A 20,821-nucleotide genomic window follows, 5' to 3' on the forward strand; every position below is an offset into this window, starting at 1 on the left:
ACCCTTGCCACCTCTGCCATCCCTGCACACAAGCCCCATGAGCATTTTCATGCACTGTGTTTCCAGTGGTGATGCTTTTTTAGGCGTGTTTGGTGAGATATAGATGCTGAAGTGTGGGACTCTGGAAGTGCTTTTCTTTTCTCCACTGTATATTACCATTTTTTTGGTAAGAGAAGGAGCTCTATGGGAAACCTGATTCTTTTTATCAACTTACATCAATTTAACTTGTTGTAATGACTTGGCCTTCTACAGAGTCACTCCCAATTTACACCAGTGTAAATTACAGTGAGATTACAACTGAACAAAGTATTGCTGTCTTGAACTTATGGTGAATTTCTGAGGCAAAAAATGTTATTTTCTTAGGGGAAGCCTCATTTACACCCCTATGTGCTGGAAAAATCTAATTTACAAGTAAAAATAAAATCATTATTTGACCACCTCTCCCCAAGGTGCATGTCTATTAGTTCAGATATAGTTTTGAAAGCTAGAGAAAACAGTGAGCAATATCCTGGTAGAATGTGAAAAGAAAAGTGTTATTAACCTCAGTTGACAAAGTCACAGACTTTCACTCACAGGACAAGGACAGAAGGTTCTTTTATTTGATGTTTGACTCCTTGGAAGAAAACAGTTGCTCCTCTACTTGAAACTCTTGAAAGAACAAAGGGGATGGAAAATACATGGTCTCTGCAGGGAAATTCCAGCTTTTCTTCCAATCATTTTGTGTGATAGGCACTGGGACCAAGGTCATTGTGGTTCAGTTGTATTATAGAGAGGGTGGGTCTGGCTCCTTCTGTTGGAAGAGGAAGAGTGTAAAACTAATTTCTTGAGGTTTGTTGTTTTTGGTCCTGCTTTCAGAAACAGCCTTTCATGATTTTAATGGATGATGATAAAGGTTTGAAGTCAAACTGGTCGTGAAGGTTACAAATGGGGTCAATTTCCATCTCTTGTGGTAAGTGAGCCTATTTACTGTCTGTTCCAAAGTACTGAAAGATTAAACTTGGGAGAAATCAATATATGACTTCTGGAGAGTGTGTGAACTGAAAGAAACATCTCTTTCCCCTATTATATGAAATACTTTCTTGAGTGTGATAGAGATGACCTGTGTAATTTGTTATAATAATTTGGGGGATCCAAACACAAAATTTTGCAAATTGGCAAATATGCAAAAAGGACATGACAAACTAATGTATTTATTGATATTATGTGCTGCCTGAAAAGACTACTTTTAATTGCACGGTGAAAAATATTCTTGAAGAACAGTATATAGTGTTGATAAAAATGCATTGCTGGGGTTTATTTGTTTAGCCACTGCTGTGATGCAAAAAGCAGACATGGTGCTAAGGCAGGTGTGGGGGGAGTGGTGTCCTTCACCTGGTGCAGAGGATGTACAGCACTGCTAACTCTCAGATTGCACTGTGTCCAGTGGGAATAGGTTGCTATGGGCAGCACACCACTTTTGAGGCATGAGCTCCATTACGTGCACCTGAGTGGGAGGCAATAGTGTGAAGATGGAAAATTGTATTAAAAAAAATTAATCAAAGACATCTGAGCTGTATTCAGCCTGTTCATGATGGCATTTCTGATGTGACTTGCCATTGTCAGTGGTCAGAATGTTTCTCCAGAGAACTGGAGACCTGCTTGCCCTGTCTCAGACTGAAGGCACATGCTTCAACTCCTAATATGAGAAAAGTGGGGAAGAAGTAAGAAAATGCTTTCCACTATCCAGCTGAAGCGAAAATATTGTATAGCAAGGAAAGGTTTTCTCCTCTGCCCTTCTGAACGATACACCATCACTGAAGAGAAATATTTACAATACACTCACGAAGCATCAGGTTCCCCCTGCCATCTGGGTATGATATCCTGAGTAGCTGGTGAACTGCACCACTTATCAATCTTTTCAATTTAGAAACTGCAGACGGTGCAGCAGCTTTGGAAGACAAAAGCCTGTGCTGCTTCCTTGTACTCTCACCTCCCCTCTTACCATGCCTCCTTCAGTCTTCTTTATGGTTTTTTTTGTTTCTTTTTCTCTTTTTCTATGGCATTCCCTGTAGTGAGCTGATGATGGTGCAACTAAGTAAGAAAATCTTTATGGAAAGACATGAGCAAAACCTGCTTCTGGTAAAACACTTTGACTAAGGAATATCTTTTTCTTAATCTCCACAAATCTGATACTAGGGTAACTCAGCTGCATTTTCTATGCTTGGCTGTAGCAAACTTGTATCATAGATAGTCTCAAATTTCTTGGCTGTAGCCTTACTGCTCTGGATTATAAACTTGAATGGACAAAGCATCAGTTGCCATTACACCACCATTGTCTGATGGGTTCACATTTGTCTTTGTTGCTCAAAAATAGACTTGTGTATTATGCATTAGCACACAGTGTTTACCCCTAGCCTCAAATTACTTACAGTACTACAGCTGCCCTCCACTGCTACATAGTGTTGTTCGAGAGGAAAGGATGGAATTTCCTGCCTTGTCTCAGACCATAGATCATCAGTCTTTACCACTTCTGGCAGCTATGACCTTCGGAATTTGGATAATTCCAATGAAGGAGTGTCAAATTACCTCAATCAAAGGTGAGGTTGTTGTTTCTGCAAGTCTCTCACCACGGCTGATTCTCTCTTTCATCTATCATCGCTCTCCTATGAGAGAGACTTCTGAGCCATATCACATTTTGATATTGGATCAGCAGCCTACAGAATGCTGCAAGAGGTTTGTTTTGTTCTGCTGAAGTTCAGTCCAGCATGCAAAGTGACTCAGGAAGAATAGCTGGCAGTGGGACTGCAGTTTGTTCTGGCTTCTGCCATCTTTAGCGGGAGGCCGAGCAAAGGCTGAGTTGTTCTTTCTTTGCCTTCACCACCCATAGGAAAAGAATCTGTTTCCTCTCCTTGTTGAACTGAATGACTCCAAGGAATGTTGAACCTTAAACTTTATTTAATAGAGAGGAAAGGCTTCCAGATTTGGATAATTTGCCTTGGAAGCATGAGGGCTTAAACTGATATTTCAAATTCATATGAGAAAGTGCAGTGTTTACAATATCTGCATCGCATGATGTAATGTGATCAATCTCTAATGTGGAAACAGCATAACAGCAGTGCTATCAGAGGAAATAGCCATTATTGTATGTTTTAAAAGAGAAGATACTACCTTCTTAAATTCAGAGTCTAGGATGAGAGAGCTTTAGTTCTGCAGTGCCTGAACATATTTGGACCTTGCCTGACAAACCCTGTGGTCAGGCACGGTGACACACTGTTTTCAAGGTAAAATGTGCATGTACAATATTGCTGCTTAGGGTTTTAACAGTTCAAAAAACATTCTTGGAGGCTAACAAGATTTTCTGGAAGCAAGCCACTTTTGAATGCTATTGCCAGCACGTCTGCCTACTCTGGGTAGCATCAGAAACTCCGCTGAAAAATTAAACAAACATAGTTCTTGGCATCTAAACAGATGGGAAAGGACATGTTGACTCCCAAGTCTTTAGCTGAGGAGGTAGTCTGTTTCTCATTGTTACCACTGTGCAGCGAGGAATTGCAAAACACCTACATAGATTTTCAGACCTGCTAGCTGCACTTAACCTTTAATCCTGCAAGTACTCAGCCATAAGCATATAATTTTAAATGTCTGAGTAGTCCAGCTGACTCCAGTGGGAATACGCGCTGAATGAAGTTAAACATTTGCGTAAACATTTTCAGGATCAGGCTCTTTCACTACAAACAGAATTCTAGCACTACAAACACACACTGGGCTTGTGCTGAGTCAAGATTTCAAGACTTTAGTAGATCTATATCCTTTACAGATGTATTTTAAATTTCATGTAAATGTGTGATTTCTGTGTTATAAAACACCCTACATTAGGCTAATAAGTAATCTTTCTCATGAGAGAGGAGAAATTATTTACTTTGTGACATAACTGAATAGGTTTGAAAGAATGTAATATGAACTGGATCACCTATGTTTTAGCTTCCATGTATCAAAGAGGTTGTGACATCTTGATAGGTTATATTTTTGCCTTTTAAAGTCTTTTAAACTTATTATCTGTGTTTTAGACCTGGTCTGAAAATCCTTCTTCCTGTTTTTGCAAGGACAAGATTGGTAGCATGAGTAAGAGGTTGACTCACTTATTCCTGAAGGTGAGGGTTGCTTTCCATTTGCCCTGCAGAAGGATTTGTTCACTTTTGACTAGATAATATCACTCCAGAAAAGGAGGTTTTGTGTTGTCCAAATTAGTCTGGTCATGGCTGTGGCTGGTTTTGTACCCTCTCTCATATGAGTTCAGTGATGTTCCCTCTGGTTTACACCCTAACTAACTAGATCAGAATTCTGTCCCTCAAATCTAGGTGTCTGCATTGCAGATCAAAAGCAAAGTTTTGATAATTCCTTCTGCAAATTTCACTCCCATTTGTATTCTCACATGCTTGATCTCTTTTGTTTAAAGGGCTGTGCTTGATACAGAGGCATTTCTATTCTGTGAATCATTCTAGCAATGCTGCTTTTAAAATATGCTAATATTTTCTTTTGAAATGCACTGGAAAATAATTAAAAAGTATCTTACATTGTTCTTGAATTCCTTCCTTTAATTGAAGCACATTTTTTTTCAGTTTTTCTTTGCTGACTAAACATGTTAGGACTTTTGAGGTAAAGAGATATCTGTATGCAAATGCATTATAATAGAACAGGCAGCTTTTCCTAGAGTTGAATCAATGTAACATTTTCCATTCTAAACCTCTGTGTTTTTTGTGGTCTCTGAAATATAAATGATTCAGGATGAAATCTGCCGAATTGGGACTTTGTCCAAATCTGAATATTTTGGAAAGACTTGAACAAAACTGGTTCATCCATTTCAGAATATCAGGAGAGTAGAAAAAAATTCTTGATCCAAATAGACTCTTACAACCTTTTTTTTTTGAGCATTTCTGTAATTTATCAGCAGAAGGCTGAAAAATGAACTCTGACATGAAAATAGCCTTCCTTGAAGTAGGCATGTATCTGCTTGTTTGAGAAGAAATTAGTTTTGATTTGACTGAGTTATAAACCTTTGAGAACTGTGGTTGAGCATGAGCAGTGGATTATTTCAATAAGCTTGTGAAGTGTGCAGCTATGGAAGAATTTTCTGCACATGCATGGCTGGCTAATTTTGCTGGAAAGGGAAAAATCTATCAAAGTACATTGCTAAAATCATTGAAAATACCTGCGGCTGCAGGGAGACCTTTGAAGACCATCCCAAGATATTTAAGACTATGAAAAGGGCAAGAAAAGTTCTTGTAGGCTTTGTAGGGTGTTTAAAGACTAAGTGGTCTGCAATTTTGTAAGTTAAATAGGATTATGGCTTCCCTTAGCATATGAAATTGTATGATGTTTTTTGCGGAGACATATGTCATGCAAAGCACCCTTTCCCTCAGCAGATCTGCCCAGCAAAGGAATTCCCCAGCAGCAAGAAAGTTACTTCTCCATCTCATTGTAGAGCCCAAGAAGTAGGAGTTTATCAGGATGTTCCCAAGCTTGGGTGGCTGAGTCCACTGATTTATATAGAAAACCTTGCTAATGGAAATTTCGCTTTGAAGTGAGGTGTGTTTATGTGTGTACGTGTGCGTGTGTCTTTTTAGACGCAGGCATAGTCAGTGATTTTGGAGGAACTGCTCTCACCTGCATCAAACACACTCTGGATAAATCAAAAACTCTCATCTAGAACATCTGTGTGTCTCCTGGCAGCCCATACTCTCCAGTGTACATCACTTCAAATAGATGCTAACTATTTGATTCCAAAACTTGTATTTTGCCGAAATTGGGCGTCTGTCTCCAACTCCCTCCAAACTAAATTCATAATGCTCAGTTTATTGAAAGATTCATTTGCTTTCAAAAAATCAATCTCTTTATCTTACACTCCCCGAATGGATACTTATTTGGGATTCCTTCCTTTGTCTTTTTACCATGCTATCTCTCCAGCAGTGCTATGGCAGGTGGGAAGGTATGCAGTTATCCCCTGAAATCTCTGCATGCCAGACAACTTCTGCCCAGGCAGTGCCAACACTGACACAATTCACATTCTTGACAAGACTGTCAGCGGAGTGACTGTGCTGGTGAGCAGGTGAGTTTTTGATGCCATTTATTGTAGCTGCTGGATCTTTTCCTGCTTATGCAACAGAATTTATGCCAGACCCTCTGCCCCCATCCTGGCCCAGCTTGGTGAGCAGTCTGCTACAATGGCTCTGTAGTCACCGCTGTAGCTGGACTGACAGAAGCCTGACATTGGTGTGGAGACAAGGAGAAATGTGGGGTACAGTCAGAACATGTGGGAATAAAATAGTCTATTGATAGAACACAGTGAGAGGACAGCAAAAACCCCAAAATGTTTCAAAACCAGGCATGCTGTCCTTTGAGTTGATATGCCTCTGACATAGAGGTGCTTTTCAATTGTTAGAGAATGTGTCCCCTGTTAGTTTTGTGTTCTCATTTTTTGATGTCTCACAGTGGGATGAGATAGCAGCAAATGCTGAACAACAGGAAACTCATTGGTGTGGAATAACAGCAGCATGAGCTGTGCACACACGAGTCAGTGAACTAGTGCACTGTAGTGTCTGTACTGGGGTGTTCAGGGGTGGAACTGGGTCAGTAAAAGACAGATAATTTTACTAGGCAATGACCATATCAACTGACCAGCCTCTAAGAGCAAAGCCTTACGTGGGTCATCTGTCTGGGAAGATCCAGGCATAATCCCTCAGAGATCCCGCTAGGCCTGCGTTAGTGGTGCCCATGCTTCCAGTCTGGGCACTGCTGTTGTGGTGACTTCAGAAGTGCAAGCAGAGCAGGTCCATGACCCCAGTGGGGTGGTGGGCTGTTAGGTCCTCGATGTGTTCCATAGGGCCGTGGAAAAATCTCTTCAATAATGTCATGCAGAGGGTAGTGGACATGTCCTGACAAGACTTTGCTTTCTGACCTTTGAGGCATAATGAAGACCTGCCTCTCTACCCACCTCAAGTGACTTTAAAGGCAACATCTTCATAGAGCACAATTTCCATTCTGAAAAGTCAGAGACACAACTTGTGGTCAGTCTGGAATTTCTGGTGGCCTGGGAGCCTCTATGTGATCATCCAACATGAGTAGGGGAACAAGACAACTCCAAAGGGGTGAGAACCACACACTAGTGCTGTATTTTGGCCCTTGGAGGGTGCACTGAACGAGGGCGCAGTCACTACCAGCCGTGGTGAGCCCGGAGCACCCCTCATGTCGGGGACCCGCGCACCGCTGCAGGAGCGCGGCCACGGACACTTCGGGCTACGGCAGGCGGGGGGTGCGGGGCGCGGACCGGGGCCAGTCTGGAGTTTTGCGGTACCGAGAGTCTCCGGGTAACCGGCCAGTATGAGCGGGGAGGGAGTGGGACAACTCCGAGGAGGAGAGACCCGCACGGCCGCGCAGTCCCGCGGTGCCCCGCCGCCTCAGGGCGGGGAGCGGCCTCCCTCCCGCCGCCTGCCCGCTGCCCGCGGGGCGCGGCTCCCGACCCCCGGCCCGGCTCAGGCAGCGCCCGCGGAGATCCGCGCCCGGCGGGGGGAACCCGAGGGTGCCCGGCGGCGGGAGGGGCGGGCGGGGCCGGTCCGGTACGTGCCGGTGCCCGCCCTGCGGGGGGCGCGCAGCCCCCGGCCCGGGCGCGGCGGAGGCGGCGGCCCGGCGTGCTGCAACCATGGCGACGGCGGCGGAGCCGGCCCGCCCCCCGCGGGGCCGGGCGGCGCGGGATTGGTCGGGGGGCGGGCGCTCGCCCTCTGCCCCCTGACCCTGCGCGGCGGCGGCGGCGGCGGCAGGAGCGGAGGCGGCGGCTGCTGGCGGCCGTTTCCTGGTGGCCTGGCGGCGGCGCGGGAGGGAGGATGCGGCGCAGGTCTCGGCTGCTGCTCTGCTTCGCCTTCCTCTGGGTGCTGGGCATCGCCTACTACATGTACTCGGGCGGCAGCGCCGCGCTGGCCGGCGGCGGCGGAGGCGGCAGGAGGAAGGTGAGCGCTCAGCCCGGGGAAGGTGCGCCCGCTCCGTGTCCCGGCGGCGGGGCGGCGCGGGCCGGGCGGGGGGCAGCGCTGCGTGGCCGCGGGGCTGGGAGCAGGGGCGGCGGCCGGGGCGATCTCTTCGCCGCCGCTCGCTTGCAGGCGGCGTGAGACTGCCCCGGGCTGCTCCTTCCTCCTTCCCGCCCGCCCTTCTCCAGCCCGCTTCCCGGAGGCAGATGGCTTCTTTGTGGACTTCAGACCGATCTCAGCCCCGTCGCGTCGCTCCTTATCCAACTGCAGCCGGCCACGTCCCGGGCCGGGGGAAGTTGGTGCGGGAAGGGAGGGTGGGGAGGGCCAGGGCTGCGCTCCGGGGCGGGGGGCCCCGCCTGGCCCCGCTCCGCTCTCGGCACCGAGCGTGTGCCCCTCTCCGCATTTCATTCCCCGTGTGCCCCTCTCCGCATTTCATTCCCCGTGTGCCCCTCTCCGCCTTGCCCGTCTCCCCCACTCAGCATTCCCCGCCGGCACCGGAGTCCTTCGGGCTCCTGTTCCTACCTAGAGAGCACGCGAGGATCCGAGCTGCTAATGCATTCTCCCTTTGGATGCAAAGCACTTTCATTTCCCTTTAGCTCTGTGTCTGAAGGGTACCGTTTTCCGACCGGTTTTGCAATATTCCAGGAAATTGCCGGATTTGTCATGTTTTGTGTCTGCGGCGTGGAAGGTCTGTGTCTTCCTTCTTATAGCAGCTCGCGTTACAAGTGTTACTAATGTTCAAGAAGTTCCCCGCGGACAATACATGAGTTATTTTTCAGTATTCTGGCCATCAGGTTATTAAAGAGATTTTCCAAGGTGTTGTAGTAATTCATCGATCGGGAGCACAGCTGGAAGTTAAGCCCCTCACAGTTCACGTTTGTGTCGATCAGAACGTGTTTTGTGCCATGATGTGGACACAGTTGCCACTTCCCACTATCTCTGCTTAGGAAAATTAAGTGCTTTTTGTTTTGTGGTGTTTTGCCTGCAATAAAGATTAGGGAAATCAACAGCTTTTAGAAACTGTTGTTTAAGCCTTCTATTTTGAAATAGGAAAGGTGTACATAATTCTGTAATTTTTTAGAGAAAACCCAGAGCAGGGCAAGAGGGCAATTGAATGAAGTACACTATACTTGAACGGTGTTGTTTGCTAATGAATTGCTGCTTCCTGTTAAATGAAAAGTAGTGTTCTGTAGGTCTAGCTGATATATAAAAAGAGGAATATTTTTATGTTTCTTTGATACAGTTTGGTTCATCACTGTATGTATTCCCTGTAAAAAAATGCTGATGACTTGTTCCTGTGTCAGGTTGTGGAAGCAAATACTTGGATGGCTACTTATGTGAGCAAGGGTTTAGAGAATGAGTCACTGCTTGCTGATAATTGTCTCTCTGTCCTGTTTTTTATTCTCTCTGTGCCTTAGGAATGTGTTCAACAGCGACTTTTGATGTAATATATTAAAGTAAGTGTAAGTATGTATTGCCACATACAAGCTCCTGGTCCTTCAAAGTAGATACAATAGCAGAAATAGATCAAGCATGTGATAGGAGGTAAGGCAGTAGCCTAAAGCCTTTCTTGAAGAACCACCAGAGTGTATTTAGAAAGTAAAAGCAATCTTACACTGCTGCTGTATATTGGGATAAAGAAAAGCTATCAAGGCAAATGTATCTGCAGATAGGGAAATATATTTTTAACTCTTATGGTGTGTTACATTTGGAGTTTCCAGACAGATTTACAGTTCTGTTCAATTAATTTTCACTGCTGGGGAAGCTGCAGTGTGGGGGTAGTGATTTGCCCAAGGTCACCTAGAAGACTTGGTGAGAATAAAATAGGAAAGAAGCCAGTATTTCTGAATGAGAGTCTGGTGTTTAATCTGCTAGAACCTGTTGCTGTTTATTATTGACATTAGTAGCAGTTTTTATTATGGTTTTAAGAGATCACTGTTACTTGCTTCGGTAGCTTACTTTGGTGTCATTCTGCACAAAATTTAGTAAACCTTACTGCTCTGGGTAATTGGGAAAGTTTAGTAAGGAATAATTTCAAGAAAATGAGACATTTCATAGACCTGAGCTGAAGCCCACTGCTGTGTTTAAAAATATGGAAGTTTAAAGTAGGGCCATGGTAAGGAAGAAAGTAGATGCTGTGACCACAAGAAACAAGTGGGGAAATTAACTATTATATGTGGATTGGTGATTTAGGATTCTATTTTCTGTCAGTGAAGCATAAAATTTAATCCCAGGCTTCAGCGTAGGTTAGCAAATGTAAGTAGAGGAAGATGTGTGTAGTGTAATAGCTTTTGAATCAGAATAAAAGGCTTATTAACTTAGTGTCAGACACTGGTGTAAAGCAAAAAGCACATACTGTCTTAAACTTAGGAGCAGAAACCCTGCTGTAGTAAATGTCTTGATGGGTATGACTTCATATAGCCCTTTTGACTTGCCCACTATTTCAATATAATGGAAACAGAGTTGCTTATAGGAGAACACAATTTTTAATAAATTGTAGTCTCTGCTGTTTTCAGTCTATAAATTTACAAAAACCAGGAGGGAATAGTTCTTCATTTGTGTAAGTAATTTGCATGTTAATTACAGATCTGGCTGTACAAACAGAATGTGTTTTTCCATAAGGATTATATTTTTCTTTTTTTTTCCCATGCACAGACCTAATGTGTTATTCAGACATACTGGACTTGTTTGATATGGCACCCAGTCCTGTGATGTATTGAACAGCATCAATTCTCTTTTTCTTCAGTAGAGTTGAAGGTGTTTGCCCTCTGCCAGGATTGCACCTGAGTAAGAGAAAAGAGTGTTTTTTTTTTTTAAATTTGCTTTTCTTATTAGAGTAGTGTCAGAGTTAATCTGAGCTCCTGTTTATTTTGGTTCTTCATTTACAGCCTTTCTTATAAGACCTGTGAAGCTGTTTGGATGTTGCAGGGTGTGGTACAGCCTTGATAAAGCCTTTGGTCCCTCTCAGCAGTGGTGCAATCCACAGCTCTGTGTGCAGTATTTGGCCTGATAGGGTCTGAGCAGGCATGAAGGAGTCTAAAGCACACAAAGCACACGATGTCTCACTGGTAAATGTGTAAATAATAATAACCTAACAAAAAAAAAAAGGGTAGAATGCTTCTCATTCTGGACCTAGGCATAAAAACTGTAGTAAAAAGAAGTGATGTATTCCACATCTGGAATTTTGTGTGTGACAACTTTTTTTGTTTGTTTTTTTAGTATCTGCTTTAAAAGAAGAAAAGGGTAGAATCAAAGCCTCTCATTCAAGATGTACTTGAAGGGGGCAGAAATATTTCGGGGTTTTTTTTCTCCTTTTTCCCTCTGGTGAATCTCCAATCAAAATTTTTGTGAACATGAGAGAGCCATGTTCAGTTGACTCCTTTCCAGCTGGATCACTGAGTTGTAGATTGGAAAGAGTGAGTCTGATTCACATGTCTAAAGGTTAGAGAAATGGTTCCCATACAGAGGCTGTGACAGAGAAGAGAGCAAGTTGAAAGCCTAGCAATTGTGAGACTGAAAAAAAATGTGGTCTACTTTTATGTTCACTAAATGTGTTTTATATTAAAAAGCCTTTGGAGTGGAGACTGGAAGTTCTCTTCTTTTCATGGGTGAATTTCCTAACCCAGAGCAAAAGCAGTTCATGCTGTCTGTCTTAGACATGCATAAAAATGCAGCAGCTTCTGCAAGATGGTTAGAAAGCCAAAGCCATCCTGATGTGATCCCCTCCTAAGACTGGTGTGAATTTGTATATTTGTCACACAGATTTTAAGTTGTTGAACCACTAAGCTCTTGCACAATAGAGTGACTGGATTGAAATCAAAAAGAAATTAAAAAACCCAGTACAACAAAACCCCACACCAAAACCAGCCAAAAACTCCAGCTGATTTCTAAAGAACTTGCTCTTCTAAGCGTTAATAAAGTAGCTCCAAATAATTGAGCCCTTCAGGCTGGACAGAGGAAGGTCTGCATCTTGTTGAAAGTGCCAAATGCTTTGCTGCTGCCAAGAGAGAACTCCTCAGAGGCATCCCCAGGAGGAGATCTGTGGGCAGAATGGGGATTTACTGGTGAAAGCTGAGGCATCCAGAGAGGCCTGCAAGGTTAAGCCACAGCTGAACCAAGGTTCGTAGCCTTCTGGATTTAGGTGCCAGAGCACTGACAGGCTTTTGCATTTGTTGCCATGTAAATAATCTCAGTTGTTTTTAAGTGGAACATCTGTCATCTTCCCCCCTGTCTAGAGGAGAAAGCTAAAAGCAATATTTCGGTAAGGAGTGATGGATTGCTTTCACAGGTAGTTCCTACATTTAGAAACGTTCTTCCTTTTCATCAGCTCCACCCCCCTGAAAACCAAAACCCCAAACTGCCTTGAACTAGAAGGCTGTTACTCTCTTGGCTCCCCAGATTTACTGGGTGTAATGGAATGAACTGGAGAAATCTAATTTAGGGCTAGTTGAGCCACAAGGAGGCAGGCTTTTCCTGTGGAACTGGTTATCCTGTACATAGTGCTAGTTTTCCCTTCTCTTCCCTTTTGTTCATTTTGGTTTTTTCTTTATTATGGAGCAGACTTTAGAGAGGTGACTGTACTGGAGCTAGCTGAGGTGAAATAAATGAAGGTAAAGATGCTTCATACTGAGTATGTGATTGAGACATTTTTAATCAATCACTGGGTAAAGCAGGGGAAAAGAAGCAAGCCCTGTAAGTTCTTGTTCTGTATGGATAAAACTTTAAAATAACTCCTTTCAGCGTACACAAAGCTTTCTTTTCCTTTTTGGTTTTTTTTTTTTTTGGGACCCCTCTACTATTTCAGTTACTGGTAAAGGAAGCTTTTATTGACATGTACATAATACAGTCTTCCTCTCTTCATGCATAAACTACAGATTTAGTGTACCTAAGTGCTTTTTTGATGGTTTGGGTAAGGAGGAAAGGAAGTGTATGTTGACTTAAGTTCATTAATCTGTTTATGTGCAACTTGAGTGTTTCTCTTGAGGTATGTGAAACAAAGGGGTTAAACTTCAACTCTGGTTTCTTTCATCTCAGGAAGGCCTTACTTGATTTAATTTTTAAATATTGTTTACTTTGCTGCATCATTTTAAATGTAACTTTAGTCCCTTATGTGTTGTGACATTGAATGTGATTTCTGATACCTTGATCTTGAGACAAGTGTAGATATCAAGGTTAAAAAACTCAAATTGTCGTATGTCCTTTTCTGTATCATTCACTTCCTAGAAGGTGCAAGGAGATAGAAAATGATGTTCCTCTCTATAACAGGTAGCAGTTTCTGCTAATAGATCTTTCTTTTATATGATTCTGTAATAAATGGGAAAGAGATTAAATGCTCAGGCACTTCAATAATAAATCTGTCCTCTCAATAGAATGTAAATGTCATACATGTATATTTTCTTAATCTAACATATGTCAATTGACTAAATTACTGTCTTGGCAATTCAGCTACTTATTTTTATGGATTACTTCGTAAAACTTAACTTTGGGTACAATGAAAAGGTGGTCTGTTACAAATTCTGTGCAGTCTCTTTGGATCTGTAGCTGTATTCTCTTTTCCACCCTTTTTTAAATGTGTCATTGAGGGAGTTTTTTTGTTTGTTGACATTGAGAAATTAATTCTTTGCTTAGAAGACTTGTCTTGTGCCCTGCAACCTGCTAGGTTAGAAACTGATGAGTGATACAGAGGCTGTGGCTCTTGGATTGCTGCTAGCTGCTTCTTTCATAAATGCAGAAGTAGAGCAGGGCCATAGATAGAAGGGGTTGGAGAAAGGAGAATGACTTCTTTGGTACTTTCATACCAAATTGGGGTAGTTAACCACCTTTCCCTCTTATTTTTCCCTTTCATGTGGATATTGTAGAAGTTTGCTGTGCTCCTGTGTTATTCCATTACTGCTGTGGTTTGCTGCTTTCTGGAGTCTCTGGTACAAAGGTTGTAAGCTGTAGTGATGTCCTTTGACAGATACATTTTAAAAATTAGGTAGTCCACTAACTAATTGTGCACATGCCTTACCTGTTTTTGTCCCATCAGTCTTGTGATTTGAGGTGTATTGCAAATAAATGCCAGTAAAATTTTCCATGTGTTCTAGGCGCTTCCAAAGATACAACATAAAAAGTGGTGGAATGGCACCTTTTTTCTAATTTAGAAAAGACACAATATGACTTCATGTGAAGTGAATAAAAATTACGAGATTCATGTCAATGATGCTGCCTCACTTGTTCTTTACACCAGCCTAGAATAAAAATATAAACTGTGTAAACAAATCTTAGCAAACTTAATTCTTAGTCTTCAAAATTACATAAGCATTCTACAATTTTTCCTTGGAAATCCTGGGGTTTTTTTCCTCTTTTGACTTGCCTGTCCCTTTCAGTTTTTCAATGTGATTTGTTATCTTAGTGTTTGCGTATAACTGGTACTGTTTGGTTAAAATGCTGGCATGTCAGATGAGAGAAGTGTTGTTGTCTGCTGGAAAGCTGCTTGCAATGGTACTCTACTACAGAATAGAAGAGACACCTTTGTCATGGAGCTGGGAGTCCCAGCAGAGTGACTCTTGTTGTATGCCTAGAAGCTGTTTAAAACAATTCTACCAGGCAGCCTAGAAAATGGGTTTACTTGGCTTTTGGTAGCTACATATAATTTATGCATAATTTAATATACAGTACTTTTGGTTAAGTTTAATCAGTTTGAAAGGAAAACATTAGAATACAAATGGTCCTGTGAATAGAAACTGCTCAAATTAAGTCAGTGCAAATGATTTGTTTTAAGTTGATTTGGTCCACTTTTAAGTAACTTTTCGTTACTTTTCTTAAATGACCTACTCTTGACAGTGGTTAAGCTATAGTGGTGCAAAGCAATATATAGCCAGGTGGTGTACAAACATTTTTGACTCCCTGCCCAACAGTAACATTGTAACTAAAAGTGATTTTTATTAGGACTTAGGAGAAGATGTGTATTGCTAATATGTTGGCAATGCCATGTGTTGGCAAATCATTTGAATTCTAAAAATGAATCTGCAGGAAGCAGTGAGGCATTTGCAATTTTTTCAGGGATATGGGGCTGAATGTCATTGCCCGAATATATCAGGATATTGTGGAAGTGGAATATCAGTGTGGGTGTTACAGAAGGAAACGCTAAGCAGGTTGTTAAAATTACATATTGCCATCATGTAATGCAAAGTGGTGGTATCTTAAGCTATATACATTTTAAAACCTGGGTGCAGTCTTTAATGCTGTTTGTTTTGGATTAAGTAAGGTGCCCTCTTCTCTTCTGCCTTTCCCTTTCATTTAAGCTTTCAGAGGAATAAGGGATGGATTGAGGAGGGAAAATGAGGAAAAAATGTTAGGTGTCCACATCAAAATGTTTGGTTTGTGTGTTTGGGATTTTCAAGATACGGCATAAGAGAATCTTGCTAACACTAGAAATGGAACCATTTCATGTTCCCTCTAAGTCCATAAAGTTCTTCCACAGGAATCTTCATACAGGGGACCTTTTCTGATAAGTAGAAATGAAGATATTTGAATGTCTGATGTTTTTTCCTTTTCCTCCATTTCTTGGAGAATGAATTTTTTTGTGTGCCTGTATCTTACTGACATACCCAGAGTACATGTTTAGCTGTCATTCACTTAAATGTTCACTTGCCATGTGTTCTTACCATGAATTAAGCAGACCTGCTATTTATTGTGTCACATGAAGTCATCAATGATCAAGAAAGTTAAAAAACATCAGTGTGTGTTTTCTTTTCTATGAACTGAATCCCCTGTTGGAATGTAGCATATTTTAAATTTATATTTGGCTTATAGATAGGATTTTTTTATTGTTTGTTTGTGTGTTTTTCTTGGATCTGTCACATTGAATGTTAAAAGGTGTTTTTCTTGTGCAAAATCAAGGTAACTTGTTAATATGACTGGCTTCCAGTGTAGCCTGCTAAAAATACTATCAAGACTATTTTTTTCCTTGTTTACTTTTCATCTGTCTAAACTGTTTAATTTTTCCCACTATTCCTGTTTTATTCACTGGTTTTGTTAATTGCTCAGGGTACCTGTATTGTCATTTAAACAAGTTAAAATATGGAAGTTCAAATAACTCCATCAACTGACAGGAGCACATTTGTGTAAAGGGACTGTGCAGACAGATGTTGGTTTTGAGCTTTGCTTATGAAATTCAAATGGGAAAAGAACAGGACAGTAAAAGAACAGCAAGTTTGATTTTTAGGGCATTCCATATATCTCCAAAATTGCTATGTAGTGCACATCAAAGGCAATAATTTGGATTTCTCTTCTTTGTAGCTGTGGTCTTGTATGGAAAAAAGAACCTATTGAAAAGGTTGCAAGTTCAGTTGTTAATAACTTTTCTGAAGCTGTAAAATTGTCATAAAACCTGGGCGCTTTATTAAGGGAAGCAGATAATAACTAGAGATTCTGCTGAGTTCAAGCGTTATCAAAGTGCAGTGGACCGCCTGTGCTGAGTAACAGATCTGCTCAACAAAAGGACTTTGGCCAAGGAAAGACTGTGCAAAGAATTGGCACCCAGCTAACGCTATTGTGCAGGAATTCTCAGAGAGCTATGACTTGATGGCCAGAAAATGTTTTCTCCTTGTGTTAAGTTCCAAATGTTTAGCCACCCTGGAGAAACGAGCACAGCTGAAATTTGTTACTAAAATGAATTTTCTCTATCTGTCCTGTTTTACAGATGGTCAATAAATATACAAGTGTGTGTATATAATGGGTATATGCTTTGCTGATGTGAAGGTATTTTAGTTGCTTGATTTTTCTTTTCTTGCTTCTTTTATTTGAGATGGAAAGGCCTGTTCACTCAAGTACACTTTGACTCTCTTGGGACCTTGGTAAGGAAAAGGAAAGTTTTGTCCTCATTAAGTAGTTCATTTGGTAGCAAACTGCTCCCAGCTACTGGTGGACCAGCCTAGATTCTTAGAGGTTACATTGTTCCAATATTGGGAAATGCCCCTATGGCAAAACTGCTGCTGCGGTATGTGTGCCTACCAAGAGCGTGGGGGTGATGGAATTGCAGTATCTCTCTGCTGGAGTGTGTCAGTGTGTCACAAAATTAGGTCTGCACATGTTGTCCAGACAGTGTAATAAGCTCTTGTTATGGGTGGTGGCATGGCTCCTGCTCCAGTGGAATGCCAGAGTCCTTCTGGTTGCTGTGGCACACCATCCATCAACTGCAGCCTTGGCATTTTCTGGCATTTACACACATTTCTTGCAGCACAACACACGTGCTGGAAGAAATGTGTGTAAATGTCTTACATACATTTCAGTGGCTGCTGAGCAGCCACTGAAATGAAGAAGTGCTATGTCATTTAGCCTCAACAAACATCAAACTGACTGTCCCACCATGTGGAATAGTTACAACACATGTACGCTATATTAGTGACTACTGTTTAAAGTTAAGGAAATATTATTTTTTGTCCCACTGACAGAGTGTATGCCTTTCTTTCAGTGTACTCTGAAAGTGCTGTGGGTGAGCAGTAATTGTAGCAAGTCCTGTAAGGACTTGATGAGAAAGTTGGAGTTTGACTCTCTGCTCTTTTAGGAATCATTCTTAAAACCTCTTAAACTGATAGATGTCTATTAAAGACAATGTCCCCACCACATAGGCTAACCTGTGTGCTTTCTGTTAATAAGTGTGGATTAAGAATTTACAGGTCTTGACAATTAAATTGAAAGGCATTTGGAGTCTGAAATAAGTATTTAAATGAAAAGTAGTGGACAGTGGGCTAGCAAACATCAGCACATTTTTACAGTCTTACCTTTATGCTTAATGTTCCAGAACTGATGGAGAGACTTGACTTATTTGTACTGCAAAAAGTATGCCTGAAGGCCCATTTTTGAGGAAACTTCTTTCCCTATAGAGATATAAGTGTAAGTGTTGTTTAGCTTCGTAGACTCCTAGTGAAAAGATTGAACTGAGTGACAGGTTGTTGATGCCACCCCTGAGTTATAACAAGACTTAGAAATATATTAGGGCAAAATGTACACTGATCCGAAAATAAAAAAACCCACATTTTGAAAGACTTCTCTGCAATGGCTGTCAGGTTTCTGAAAGGCTTGATAAGAATGCAGTATGTCTTGTTAAGGTACAATTTCTCAGTTATTCCCAATACTTTCTGAATATTCTCTAGTAAAAATAAGCAAGAGATTGATTTTGATGTTCATGTTAGCTTAGACCTAAAATATCTGTCTTTATACAAAGCAAAAGCTATTTGCTTAAAAATCCATTTCTGTTACCTACTGAGATAACTCATGCCTCTTGCATCCTGGGAACAATAGTGAGAAAATCAAGGTGTTAAAATCAGCCTGCAGTCATTTAATGTTGTCCCTCATGTGCGTGCAATTCTAAGAGCCAGAAACTTGGGCAAAACCAGATTTTATACACATGGATTTTCGTGGTGTGTGAGTTTTCAAAAAAAATTTTTTTGGTTTTCATTATTCCCTAGTGATTGCAGATGTTTCAGATTTGGTCATTGTTTTTTTCTTTTAGTTAAGCATGTAGAAAATATTTTGACAGTTTCAGAGTGCATTTGCTAGGTTGTTTCTGTATAAGTAATCCTTTTCTTGGTAAACTTGGATGTTGTAAAAATTGCTCAACTGTATGGGAAAGAGTGGTGAAAGGGATACCAGCACTTGCTCAGGACACTTCTGAATGTTGTGTTGTAGTGCTGTTTAGAGTCCTGGTTCTGTTGTGCCAAAGACTGAATGGTGTTAACCAATGTCTTAATAACCCTAAGGTTATTTCTACACCTTGAACTTAGAAAAGGGTTTATTCCCAGTAGGATTTAGATACCTGAGTGTGGATTTTAGCTGTGGTCATATGGTAGAAATTCTCATGTGGTTCTCTCTTGCTCTGGCCCTCTGCTCAAAACCAGACTTGTTTTGTACTCAGCAAACTTTATTAGATAATTGGCTTTTATTGATTAAGTCTCAGTGACTGAATGGATTTCAAGAAGTTATAATGTCCCAAGTTATATGTCATATGGAAAAGATAGCTCAAGCTTTTCAGCCTTCAGCACTGAGGTACGATGGGACCTCGTGCTTCTTGCTGAGCTTACTGGAGTACGGATCTGGAGCTGGTGCAGTAGTCAGGCTATGCAGGGAACCATGTCTAGTGTCTGATCTTAGTGTGGTTGATGCTGACCACTTCTGAAACCCTCAGTTCACACATGTTCAGTTTGGTTTAGAATTGTGATATTGTAATGTTTATTTGTAAGAGCAGCTTACAGCTCAGGGGCAGGCAACAGTTCGGAAATGTCACAGTATTTGCTCAAATTAATTGTGATTGTGGCTGTCATCTCATGATGTTATCTCAGTTTCTGAGATAAGTTTGCAGTGTAGAGGTATGGAAGAAAATTGATGTAAAGACTGATTGCTTTCTCAGTTGTGCTTTGAAGATTTTTTTTTAAGAGAACTTTTACTTGAATGATTTGGTAAAATCTTGTAGAGACTTTAAAAACTATGTTAAGAAGTGTTGGTTTTAGTACACTCAGTTTGTGATGAAAGGCAATTTGTGGTGTTGAATAAGCAAGGTGTTGGCTGCTGGTGGGTGTAGGTACTTGATAGTTTTTGAAGACATTGTCTTCTTTTAAAAAAGATGTGACTGGTAGAGCTTAGAGCCCCACTGTGCTTAAGAAGACAATTTCTTATAAAATATTCCACAGAAACACTGACATTATCTGAGTTTAAGACTCTAATCACTTGTTTATGTATGCAAAACAAATGTCTGTAGCTGGTTTTGATTATTAATACTTTTTTTGTTTGAATCTTATATACTATCTTATTTTGAGTTTATTGCTAGCTATATATTTATGTAGGTTATCCCCTTAGCTATGACTTAGCTGTGTCCTTTTCTCTTCTAGTGTCATAACGTGTTGTCAGAACCTCATGGCACATGGTGTGTGTTTTCTTTTAAAGCATAATTAGTTTAGACAGGTTTTTAGGTTGAGAATCTATTTTATTATACAAATGAAGATAGATGTAGAACTTACTTTGGCAAAATGTGTGTGTGACTTTTGTTCTCAGTGTTTTAGGTTTCTTTTTTGTATAAAACTAAAGACAGTGGCCTTCTTGTTGATACTGATAATTTGTTTGCTGCTGTTTCTCATACAATAGTGAGCATATTTCTCATACAGTATTCTTGCTTGGTTTATGAACTTTGCAGTAATGCAGCTTGATGTCAAGTGAGTTGAAGATATTTGTCTGCATTTGTGTTCTGTACTCCCTATCCTGGAGGAAGGTGATGGAGGGGGAGCATTAAATGATCAATCTGGAAAATGTGATTTCACATAAGCATATTATTAGAATAATTAAAAAGCTTTTTGTGATCAGCTAGGGCTTGTGGATATCAAATTTCTAGCACTGAATTCTTTTGTCAGCTGGAGGAAGAAGAGTCTCCAATGGGAGAGTTTTTTTGGAAGTATGTCAGTTGCTGTTCTGGCAACTGCATGATGTTTTCATTTAGACTGTTCTCATGCTCTTACTGGCAGTAGGCTATAGCAGCTGGGATGGCAGCATGTTTGCTTTCTTTTGACATGGTTTAGGCTTCTTTTTCTGGCTTATCAGTTTGAGACAATAATTGTGTAGTAATTTTTTCCTCCTGTATTTGAATGGCTTTTTGCCATTATACAAACAGTGAAGAAAATGGCAGTGGAATGATAGGAAGTGCTAGTGCTGGCTTTCCTTCTGGCTTTGGAAGTCAGAGTTGTTGCTGCATGCCTGAATGCTATTATTTGCCCCAGTACAATGATCAAGCACTTGATTCTTTTCTTCCACAGACTATCCTGTGTTGGAAGGGAGAAAACAAAGCTTTCCCAGGT

General features: G+C 41.2%; 1 protein-coding gene across 1 annotated transcript in view; it reads left to right on the forward strand.

Moving 5' to 3' along the window:
* The first annotated feature begins 7,783 nt into the window (after positions 1–7,783).
* GALNT2 (polypeptide N-acetylgalactosaminyltransferase 2) overlaps positions 7,784–20,821 on the forward strand; it is an 86,158-nt gene continuing 73,120 nt past the window's right edge. Inside the window, exon 1 of the mRNA XM_064708544.1 lies at positions 7,784–7,979. Coding sequence (XP_064564614.1) covers positions 7,857–7,979 — 123 coding nt within the window. The 5' untranslated portion in view covers positions 7,784–7,856. The remainder of the gene's footprint in view (positions 7,980–20,821) is intronic.

Source organism: Zonotrichia leucophrys, chromosome 3 (assembly GCF_028769735.1).
Source record: "Zonotrichia leucophrys gambelii isolate GWCS_2022_RI chromosome 3, RI_Zleu_2.0, whole genome shotgun sequence".
Taxonomy (NCBI): Eukaryota; Metazoa; Chordata; class Aves; order Passeriformes; family Passerellidae; genus Zonotrichia; species Zonotrichia leucophrys.